Here is a 12055-nt window from a genome sequence, read left to right as displayed (position 1 = left end):
AAAATATAAAAGATAAAAAGATAAGATTTGAAAATCGGTTAAATTATTAAAATCAGTAAATCTTTTTAAAATATTTTCCTAACAAACTTAAACTAAATTCCTAAAATAGTGGATCTTAGTTAAAACAACCCTAAAAACTCTAACAAATATATTGGGCGCATATTTAGGTTAGGCGCACAACATTAGAGACTCTTAGGAGTTCCTAAGTCAGTTTTAAGTCTTGTTCCCTAACCTTGTTCCTATAGTGTCAGGTTTGTTCCTTTCATGGGAACAGAACCAAGTTCCTTTGAGAATTCACCACGAACTTAATTAAGCTTTTACTCAACCTTAACATGAAGATAATAAATACATCCTAATGTATTCTAATCTTCATTCCATGCTTGATTCTTCACCACTCGAACATCTTTACTTTGATCTTGATTAATTCTCCGTTTTAATCTTCAATCAAGTATTCTCTTAGATCGAGCATGAATTACCTTGCAACAACATAAATAAAATATACTATGTCTTTTGTGGTTAGGTCATCTTCAAAACTCAAGGGTCAACACATTACGTGAAACAACTAATAGTATTGCTTGGACAGACTCATATGTGGCATTCTAAGCTATCTTAAGTCCAGTAGCTGCAAAGATTGCATATCAGCCAATCGTCTATCATATCATTTAGTTAGCTACCCAAGCTCAGTTTGTTTGCATTTCTGAAGTACTTTGTTTGTGTGTTTATAAGACCCATAATCTTGCTAGTAAAGTAAGAAAAGAGTCTTATTAGCTTTTACTTGGTGGTTTGGTGTTTGTAATTTTCTATTGTAAAAAAAAAAGACTTGGATAATAATTCTATTCTATATGTGAACTACTAATCCTTTAGTATCCATCCTTAATTATGTAAATACCCCTAACTACCAACAAATATTACAAAACCAATATAAATCTATTATATAAGGCAACACGTGGACGGCACCAAAAATAAAATATAGAAAAAGAAAGAACAAAGAAGGCTAACTACCTTCTTTATGTGGATTCCTTATTAGCCCTATAAATGAAGGACCCCAAGTGCTTCATTTGTGGGGCTAATGAGGAATCCACATTGCACAATATTCGGGACTGCCCAACAGCTCGTATGGATGGGGCTAAGCTTGGTGGTCCAGCGGACAAACCGCTTTTCTTCCAACAACTCTTGCAACTATGGGTTACTAGCAACCTCAAACACAAAGATGAGGATGGCTTTCCTGTTTGGGCCACTTTGTTTTGCATATCTATTAGGTGGTGTTGGAGATGGAGATATTGCTTCATGTTTGGTAGAGCTAACGATGTTCCGCAAGACTTAGGTGGTTTTATACATGTTCGGTACAACGAAACAAGGCGTAGCCTTGATGCTAACATTCAGAGACTGCAGAGGAGCAAGGTTAGGAATGAGGAAAGTTACATCATCTAGAAATACCCACCCATAGACCGGTACGCGTTGAACAGAGACAGAGCAGCCAATGGCTCCCCAGTCATGCTGGGGGAGGAGCCATACTGAGGGATAGTGGGGTAATGGTCTCAGCATTACTAATTTTGGGCATTGAACGTCTTTTAGAGCTGAAATAATGGCGCTTGATAAAGGTCTTGAGTTGGGCTAGGGATCTCAAGATTGATAAATTGGTGGTGCAATTGGACAATCAAGCTTGTGTGCAGATTCTCCAGAGTAATGATGGTGGCCGAAGTGAGCACACACATATTTTTAACCAATGCACAAAGATGATTATTAATTTTTCGAATTAGGAAGTACACAGTACTCATGTCTATCGTGAAGGGAACCGAGCAACACATTGGCTTGCAATCATGGAGTTACTAACCCTCCCCCCCCCCCCCAATTATCATGAATTCTGCTCCTAGTGGTTTGGTTAACATTTTAAATGAGGATGCTCGTGGAGTTGGTTTTTCACGTTTCTTTCCTCCTTAATAGCGTCTTGTATTGTTATTTTAGTGTGTTTCTTTCTTGTTTTTTGTTCGTGTTCTAGTTGTTAGTTTGTTTTTTTACTTCTCTTGGTATTGTACCTCCTTTGAATTAAAAAACATACTTTAATTAAACAAATAAAAATTAAGATCATTGTATCTCTACCTTCATTATATATGAAGAGTTTTATATAATTTCGCACAAATCGCGTGTATAGAAGACTAGTTCATCCATACCTCAAGCTCAATGGATACACAATTTTTTTAAATAAAAACCCTATTCCACCACCAGCATGGTTATCCCAACCTACGTCAAATGAACTGTAGAGTACAAACTACAAAGGGTTACTTAACATGTATTTTCTCGTTTTCCTTTAAAGCCAGGATCCATCAACAGACTTAAACAATATTTTTCTATAGAAACGCTAATGATTAACAGATCTAGACAATGTTTCCCTTTAGAAAGGTCATCTCGCTGCTATAAGAATGAGAAAAATATATGTTTATCACCTTGCTAGACTTCGTCCAGTTGCTAACTTCACTTATATATACAAGAATCTCATAGTAACTAAGGCCACATACGGCGACCAAAGAAACAAAAAGGGGGAAAAGGAGCCAAGAAGGAAACACATTAGCCAATTGGTAGGTAAGAGCTCGTAGTATGAATATGTCGAGTGCCAATACCATCAGCATCAAATAGTTTTTCCAAGTGTTCCTTACCTTAACTGATAGCTCATAGTAAGCTGCTAGAAATTCTTCCAATGCAAAATAAGCAAAATACACAAAAATGACGAGAGTTACCATGAAGAAGTTGTTTGCAAATTAGATCTTGGGGAAGGGAGTAGGATGAGCATCCTACACCTTCTCCAAAGTGACGTCGTTTTATGTTTTAGGGGGGCCAAAAATTTGGCTAACTTTTGGCAGTCTTTTTGAAAGTGGGCCAGCTCTTCCATTTCAAGCTTTTGTATTTTGTTGCTTACATCACTCACTCATTCACTCTCTTTCTCTCTCATTTATTTTTCAAGAACCATTTCAATTCTCTCTCTCATTTATTTTGATTCTTCATTTATTTCTCCCTGATTTTCGTTCAATTCTATCATAAATTCCCAAAAGTTGATATTTGATTCTATTTTCCGTTTAGCATTTTTAAAACTTTGCATGATTTATGCACTCAATTTGGAAAATGGGGGATATAAATGGAAATGATGGAATTTCAATTGATAATGTTAATTCTTCTAATGCAATGGGAGATTTTGGTGATGGAGGAGAAAGAGAAGAAGATGAATTACCAGGAAATTCTGGTATTTATTTGTTGAAATAATTTTTTGATGTACAAATGCATATGGTTTGTTGTGCAACAATATATGAGTGTACATTTTGTATTTCTCCGTGATCAAAGTAATGACTATCAGTGTACATTGTGATTCATCCTTATTGTGCTGGTTGTGGTACCTTTTTTTTATTACTAGCTCCACCTACAGTTGCATGCACATGTTCGTACCTTGTACATTTAGTCATACACAATGAACATTAAGGCAACTATAATGTACACAGAACAAGGTCGACTCTATAAAATAACTTGAACATCCAGTCATAACAACATTGTACATTCTGGTTTAGTAATTGAACAATCTTGCTAGAACATTTGTACATTGAGTCATATCCAGTGAACATTCAATCAAACAATAATATATATTTTGAGTTATAACCAGTGAACAATATCAGCTTCATAAAATACCTTGAACATTCAGTCATAACAACATTGTACATTCAAGCATAGAAATTGAACAATCTTGCTATAACATCGTACATTGAGTCATTACCAATGAATATTCAATAAAACAATATTGTACATTGAGTCATATCCAGTGAACATATTGAATTTCAGCACTTTGAATTGTGGCACCTGGAGCACTATGAGGTATGGGACTGTAATTGTACATATTGAATTTCATCAGTGAACAAAAATCAACGCACCAGTGCACAAAGAAACAAAGATGACAAATTACTCACTTGACATCAGCTTCAGGAATTGGGTTACTTTCAAGTGGCAGGGTGTCATTGTACATTTTGATTTTGTTAATGAACAACCACGAAGCCAAAATGTACAAAGAAACATAATAAAATAAAAGTATTCATTTGGCATCCTAGTTGCATGTAATGTTTCACTCTCACTTGTGGGACTGTCAGTGTCATTGTACATATATTGAATTTTAATGAACAACCATAGTCTATCATTTGTACCTTTATCCTAGTAATGCACAATCAATTTCACTTAATATACAACAATGTAAATAATAAGAAGTAACCACAGTTTGTTTGCATGTTCATAAAAATAACAACATAGTTCATATGTTCAATGGAAGTCCATCATTGTACAACAGAAAAATTAACAATGTAAGTCAATTGTTCAAATCAAATTTCATCATGCAGCCCCATAAAATCGCCAATAACACACAATGAACAATAACAGACATCCAAAGTACAATCCTTGTGATATAGTGAACAAAGTGATAACACACAATGAACAATACAGACATTTAAAGTAGAGGTTCAAATATTTCATCAGATTTTTCCCCTTTGCTCTCAAAAGGGTGGCCAATGGTATTTCTTCACTTTGTGTTCTTGCAATAACCCCAAAAAAACGAAATTTAGTAAATAAAGGACGAAATTTAAAAAACGAAATCATTAAACATGGAAGGAGGACAAGATTACCCAATTGTTGGGATATTGAACAAAATTTGGGGTATTGAATGAAATATTTGCAAAATTTATGACTAATTTTTGGGATGGTGGAAGATAATTATAGTGGATTGGAAATATGAAGGTTGGAGGTTATAGAGTTTTTGCATTTTTTGGAGAGAGAAAATGTAGAGGGAAGTGAAATGATGAAGGTTGAGTGTGGAAAAGTGAGAAGTGGGATGGTGATTTACCCGCATTTAGTGGTGAACAGTAACTGTCAAATCAGTTATTTTTTGAATTTTCGACATGTACACTGAAAGTAAGGAAATGTAAATTGGCTGTCAAATTAATTACTTTTTGCATGTTCATTGGTGCGTTTTATTCTTCTTGCCCTGCGTTTTGTAGCTTGTGTAGGATGCTCGTCCTACACCTCATTCCAACATCTACTTATTGGAAGTTGTTGGTGTATGCCTTGTGCCCGGTACAGGCTCCAAATGAAGTTTTTCTTGTGGGATACTTGGGCAATTATCAGTACATGAACTGCAGTAATTTGATCAAATACAAGTATTGTTAAAAAAGAGTTGAGATGATATGATTTTGTTGTGATAAAAATATAGGGAAAGACGGGTTTGGGGAAGGTGCAACCAAACTACACAAAAACCATGAAAAAAGAAATTTAGTTAGTGCAACGAAAAGAAATCTACTAGGAATTTTCTTTGAAATTTGCTCCTTTACCTTTGAAATTAACTGGGAACTTTCTTTGTAATTTACCCTCTTTCCCAGAAATGACCATACTCTAATTTCTACAGAAAATTTTCAAATATCAACTTAATTGCATCAGAGAAGGTAGTCTATAATTTTCTGGCAGATTAAAAAACGAAAGATTAATACTTCAAAAGCCCAACATTTTCGAGGCCCGTACTGACGTACTGACACTTGGAGGAGGGAAGAAGGATTCTAGTTTCAACATAAACACTTCATGTAAGCAAAAGTTAAGAAATTTTCAATCAAACATGAACAACGTCATGTTTTTCCTATAAATTTAGACTACAATCCTAAATATGCCTCTGAATTTAGCTGATGCTCGTTGAAGCTATCAGCTATCTGCTTAATTCCTGAACCCAAAATTGGTGATACATAGATTACTGACTCTACAGAAGATAACCAACATGCAAAATTTGTCAAGTTTGTCAATGAAAACTCTTCTTACAACATTCTCAATTTCACATGATAAAACTAGACAGGGGTGCCTCATTCATCATCCTTTCCAAGGTTGGTGGTAGCATAGCCTGCTGAACCGGATATTTTACCAGAAGAAAACACCTCTAGTACTCCATTTAGTACTCCATTTAGAGATGACACGTCATGAAAGCTTTCTTGAAAGATTTTTCAAACCACATCCCACACATTTAAGAATGACAGTGCCTGATGAAGGATCAGGCTTGATCGCAAATTTAACACCCAGAAAGTCTTTTATGAGCCTCAACACTTCTATTCCATAGGGAGAAAGTTTCCCCACACGGATTTTCGAAACATCTTGTGGACACAGAGCACAAAGAACATACAATAAGCCCTGCAAACACAGTAAATGAAAACATAAATTTGTTTAGTAAGTGTGATGGGGTTTTGAAGAGCCACAACACAAAAAAGGCCTCGGCATAAGAATTTGGTTGAGGATTAATCTAACGATGAAAACCCAATTTTGACAGGATATCAAAAAAGAGAGGTTGACGGTTACTGCTTCATTTACGTTTCTTCAGTTTATGAACACATTTCAGCCCAATGATTCAAAAGGCGACATTTTTATTGTTCAACAAGTAAGCAGGAGAACATAAGCAATCCAGGTCGTACTTGTGCCAAGATCATGAAAATTTTTTGGGGCCAGCAGGTAAAACAAGGACAACATATTTGGGGAGAACAGCGTTATGCAAGACTATCAGACTTAAAATGCTGACGTTTAAAGAAATTACGATTTACATAGAAGTCTCTAGAAAATAGAAGGGGCATCCCTTCAAATAGTGCTTATAGACACTGCACAAAGTGGTTAGATAGTCCATCAATGTCACTGATCATACAGCAAAATGATCATATGTTATCAGATCAAGCAATATTTTTTCCCATCACAGTCTAGCTAGCTAGGAGTCTAGGACCTTAGAAACTAGCTCATCTACAAGTATCTAATGTTTGTTGTAAATATGAATGTTAAAACCATCATCTGCTTGCTCAATTCCACCAAGTAAAGAAAAATGATAAAGGTTTTAACATTTACAAAGCAAAATCTCTAGAATAATCAAGTACGCTATCCAAGCATACTTGAAGCCACAACATAGAGTTGTAAGAATATATATAGAATAAATTCACACGAAAACACTTCTTATATGAGAACATGAGGACAGTGGAATTATAATCCATTTTACTGAAAATATAATCCTTTTTTGACATATAACATTATAATTCTTTTTCCTGAAAATTATAATCCTTTCCGAAAATTGGCTCCGCAAGGAGAAGAGATTATAACTTAGCCAAAGTGGATTATATATTGGCTAAAAAGGATTATAACAAAATGTTCTCATGGGAACTTAACTATATATATATATATATATAATCTCAAAGCAAGAAGTCAGACTTTCCGTAAAACCACATAACATACCAATCTTTCTTATTACGTCAGAGCACAAACCTGATGTGTTGAATCCACTACTCCCCCCTGCTCTATTTCAGCTAGTAAAGCAGAAGCAATTTGAACACCAACAACATCAGCTGTCTTCAGATCTAACTTCTCATCTTCAATTTCAGTCGTCTCCTCTCTTCGTGGGTAAGAGACAGCAGTATCAGCAGAGATGTAGCATCCAGAAGTGGTTTCAGCAACCAGCGAAACCCCAAAGCCTGGGGACCTGAATCAGGTGGAGAAAAGTTCACATATTTTGGACAGGGAAACCTCATACAATAAACTGGAATTTGTGCTATAAAGGAGTGAGAAAATAGATAAAAGAAGAAGAATTAGATAGAAAAGTCCAGAGAGAAAAAGGTACGTTTGTATTGCTTAGCTCAGTGTGACCATCCCTTCACAAACTTCCCATATTCAAGTGGTAGGGAACTCTCTCATCACAAACTAAGAGTAAGAATAATGTTCTAAAAACCTTTCCTACTCCTTTCTTTGCTTTGTTTATACCGCTTTCACAATATCCCTTCTGCCACTTTTCCCCTTGTAAGTTGTAACTAATTGTGTCAGCTAAAAATAACAATTGCTTCCTACTGCCAGCTACTAATGATAGTGGAATGGATTCCTTATTATATCCTGACATAAGTAATAAGAGATTCAGCCATGCCAAAATTCCTTGGCTCCTTGAATGCAAATCAATACATAGCTTAATCAAACAGGATACTCGACTCTCCTATTCCATGACAATGTTTCAAAAATCATTTTGACCACAAAAATTAAACTAAACGAGAGTAATCCTTTACAGCCTCAAAAATGTCTCAGTATCATGCATTAAAGCTGAGAAGTGTACTTGAGATGGAGAGAGAAATCATAAGCAAAAGGAAACAGAAGCTCACTTTCCAGCTTGTGCACCAGCCTTGTGATCAGTAAAGATGCGGACATCAGGAAGCAAGTTATTGAAAATCCCACGTGCAGAATGTATAATTGTATTTTCAAACTGAGTCGAAACTCGAGTGGAAAAAGAAACCCCTCTTATGCGCTTTACCATTCCCTCATCAATCCAGTTCACTGCCTGAACAATAAGGATATTAAGAAATATAAATCAAGAAAAAAAAGAAGGCTAAGCAAGAAATACTTACCGTTAAATTACTATGCACAATTGGTACTGATAAAGCTACTTCTCCGCCACCCAAAGGAGGAACCCCACGGCTCTCAATTTTCAGCTGCAGGCCTTCTGATGGTACTCCAAAGCGTTTCAAAATGTTCAAGGTAGTTGACCGGAAGGTATCAACAGATGGATCCTTAGCATCATTTGTTATACCTGATAAGAAGACAACTTATGTCACTCAAAATTTAAGTAGCACCCTGGAGATGACAAAAAATACTATATCATGCTCAGGAAATTACAGAAAAGGACAATTGTTTAAAAAGATGGTGCACATGTGACATGTGGACAATCTTTATAAGCAAATATAGGTAAAATATTTAAGTCTTTGGTTCCTATCTAACAGTCCTATTTAGTATTTTGATATTTTCCATATCTCTATATTTTAAAATCCCAAATCAGCTAAAGACCATGAAAACCAATAGTATGTGACAACTTCCAATACGCTTATACCATCAGCTGGCTAGCAGAGCTATTTCATTATGGTGATAGTAATAGCATTATATGCTTCTCTACTCTAGTGATTTAAGGTCACCGATTGCATACTCCGGAAAAACATCAAAACTAAATCCGGCATCATGGTTGCCCAGACAATTGTTTTGTCGTCAACAAAAAATACATTTTACTGTAACTATGTATACAGAACACACCATAATTCAAATTAAGAAGAATACCGCAGTCCGATTCCAATATTTCCAGAAGCACAACAATGAGAAAAATGTTCCACAAATATATGTCAGATAAATACCTCTTCACTATATATATTTATTCATAACTAACTAAAAAAGGGGGAAATTTCAAATGTAAAAAACACATAAGTTTGTACTCTTAAATACATAAAACAACCGAATTCAAATTGAAAAACACAAGATGAATACACAAAGGCATTACCTTTGAGGTTAATTGAAAGGGGTCTCTTCCCAAACAATCCCAAAACAATCAAAGGTTCCAAAAAGTAGCCAATTGAGCGACTCAATCCACAATCATGAGTAAGATATTTCCCACCCATCACAATTCCAGGCTTGTACTTCAATTTTGTACCTAAATTCGTAAATCATTCAAAACATCAATATAAAAAAATTGTTCAAACCCTTAAACCCTAAATACCAAAAAACCCTTAAACCCTAAATACCCAAAACCCAAAACTGAATTTGGTGCGCACCAGTTTCGTTGATTTCGACATGGCAGTCATCGCAGACTTTCTCGAGGAGTCGAAGAAGAGAGACTTCATGAGGACGAAGGCCGGGAATGGTCTCATTAGATCGAATTTGGTCGATAAGAATGGGAGTTGAGGAAAGTGTTGAGAGAAGAAGACGCAATCTTAGGTTTTGGCTGCCTTGAAATCTCATATAGTTTGTCTTCACCATCTTCGTCGATAAGAATGGTAGTTTACTGAAGAAGCTCTGCTTTGACGGCGGGAAATAAATTGGCGTGGTTTTACTCTCTTCCTATTTTCCTGCTCTATACAATTTTCTCGTCAGATATTGGAGGAGGGTAAAGGGAAAAGGACCTTCAGACGTTTTGCCGAAAGACTGTCTCCTTCTACTGCTGACGAAGCTATAACCCAATCCGAATCCGACTTGAAAGATCATATTTGGTTTGAAATTGATTAAATGGGTCGATAGTATATACGGACTCAATCTAAAGTTAATTAGGTTATGAATCTTATCGTATCTTATATAAGGGTGAGAATACCGCACGTCTGGAGCACAAAGTCTGAGGGAAGACTTTGGGGAGTTTTGCTCCAGACTGCCGGTAATTAGTTGAAATGGAAAGGTGAGTCTGGGAGTGAGTTTTGGTTTTCCCAACTCACTCTCAGACTTGCTTTGGGCCCCACAACAGATTTTTTTTTTGTCTTCCTTCAATGCAACAAAACTCATTTTCCTTCTAAAAAAAGCAACGGTAATATTTTGCCCAATAAAAATGAGCTGGTTATGTTTTTTCAAAAAGAAAAAATTTGGCCAACGGTAATATTTTGTGAAAATGCTTATAAATAGGCTTTTGTTTGTATAATTTATCATTCTTCCAAATTCTCCTATATCAATTTTCTCTTTCTCTCCAAATTCTTCCAAATTCAACCTATTGTATTTTATAATGGATCCAAATCAAAATTTTGATTTGAATTCTCTAATGAGCTTACTGCAAAACAATGCCCAATTTCAAACTTTTGTTGCTCAACAAAACCAATCCGAAAATTCTCAATTTTCAAATTTCTCTACCCCCATTCCTAATAATATGGAAAATGTACAAGTGCAAACTTTTACCCAATTTCTCCAGACTAGTGATAATATGGATCAATCTCCTATTACACCAATCAGTATTGGATCCAATTCCGGTAACCCATTTGTAGATAACGTAGGCATTGAAGAGGGGGAAGATATTGATGTTACTACAACTACACGTACTGCTGCTCCTACTGTTACACGTCTCAAAGTAAGTCAACCCAGAGAGAAAAAAGGGGTTAATTGGACGATAGAAGATGAAACACTTCTTGGTATGGCGTGGAGTAGTACTACCAAAGATGAAGTAAATGGCAATTCACAAAGAGCAGATGCCTACTGGGGGAAAATTTGTGCATTCTTCAATGAAAATAGGCAAACAAATCAAACTGAACGAGAGGTAAATCCTTGCAAACAACATTGATGGGCAATTAATAATGCACTTGGAAAGTTTGCAGGGTGTTATGCCAAGTATGCAAAGAGGAGTGGGTTCAATGAAGCCTTGAAACTCTCAGAGGCTCGTGCACTTTACCAAAGTCTCTACAATACAAAGTTCCAGTACGATCATGTATGGAGTATTGTGTGTGAAACATATAAGTTCAGAGCTGAACTTAAGAGCAAACATAAGAAAGGCAGCGAAACTGATTCATCAAAAAGGAATAAGATTTCTGAATCAGGAGACTACACAGTAAGTGGGGATGATGTTGAGGCTTTCCATGAAGTTGATGATCCCCGACCAACAGGTCAACAAGCTGCAAAGAAACAACTAGCTGCCCAGAAAGGGAAAAAGCATCGAGAGAGATCATAATGAAGCCATATCAGCTGCAAAGAATATTGAAGAGTCACGTGCACAATCAATGAGTCGTATGGCAGATTTGAAAGAGCAGGAGCTTGAAAATCAACTACTTTGTGCCGATATCACCAAAATGGCTCCTTTCCAAAGAAAGATTCATGAGAAGAAGTTGCAAGCACTTGCGGAAAAATATGGATGGACTTTTGATGATTAGGTTACTTTCAACTTGCTAAATTTTATTATGTTTATTAATGTTTATTTATGTTGTTTTAATATGTTGTAGCTATGTTTCAGTTAAGCATGTTTTTAATTTATGAACTTATGTTACTTCTTAATATTAATAATAATTAATTATTTTCTTGATTAACGTTAAGTATAATAATTATTAGTAATATTATTGATAATAATAATCACAACAATAATGGTGAACTGATTCCAACTTTTAAGTGAGTTGTCACCTCCAAGTCTATATCAATGCATGACTTGTTACCTCACATCCATCTTTTCAGTAACTTTATCAGATATTATTGCACTTTTTTTTTGAATTATTGTACCAAAGATCAGTGCATTACTGTTGTAGTACTCATTGAGTTATTTGAA

At 35.5% G+C, this 12055-nt stretch overlaps 1 protein-coding gene across 3 annotated transcripts; it reads right to left on the bottom strand.

The window, feature by feature from the left end:
* Positions 1-4323: 4323 nt before the first annotated feature.
* Positions 4324-9993, bottom strand: LOC104893498 (probable RNA 3'-terminal phosphate cyclase-like protein). Of its 3 annotated transcripts, XR_007270466.2 has the most exons (7): positions 9606-9993; positions 9335-9484; positions 8418-8599; positions 8175-8350; positions 7297-7510; positions 4971-5156; positions 4324-4558 (listed from the first exon to the last, which is right to left on the bottom strand). XR_007270466.2 is itself a non-coding variant. In XM_019249600.3 (6 exons), the coding sequence occupies exons 1-6, from the start codon at positions 9808-9810 to the stop codon at positions 5145-5147; spliced, it is 939 nt and encodes a 312-aa protein (XP_019105145.1). In that variant the 5' UTR covers positions 9811-9993; the 3' UTR covers positions 4324-5144. The 3 variants fall into 3 exon arrangements, 2 of the variants coding, with proteins under 2 accessions (XP_019105145.1, XP_010677903.1); XM_019249600.3 differs by having other exon boundaries at positions 4324-5156; XM_010679601.4 differs by lacking the exons at positions 4324-4558; positions 4971-5156 and adding an exon at positions 5599-6189 and having other exon boundaries at positions 9606-9989.
* Positions 9994-12055: the final 2062 nt, after the last annotated feature.

Source organism: Beta vulgaris, chromosome 5 (assembly GCF_026745355.1).
Source record: "Beta vulgaris subsp. vulgaris cultivar EL10 chromosome 5, EL10.2, whole genome shotgun sequence".
Lineage (NCBI taxonomy): Eukaryota > Viridiplantae > Streptophyta > Magnoliopsida > Caryophyllales > Amaranthaceae > Beta > Beta vulgaris.
Note: the sequence above shows the minus strand (reverse complement) of the source record. Positions and strands in the feature narration are given on the sequence as shown.

Coding starts and splice junctions, on each gene's coding strand:
- LOC104893498 (XM_010679601.4), bottom strand. CDS start 9,810: ATGGTGAAGACAAACTATATGAGATTTCAAGGCAGCCAAAACCTAAGA. Junction 8,351..8,417: donor TTGTGCATAGTAATTTAACG/GTAAGTATTTCT, acceptor CTTATTGTTCAG/GCAGTGAACTGGATTGATGA. Junction 7,511..8,174: donor GCTGGTGCACAAGCTGGAAA/GTGAGCTTCTGT, acceptor CACCTGATTCAG/GTCCCCAGGCTTTGGGGTTT.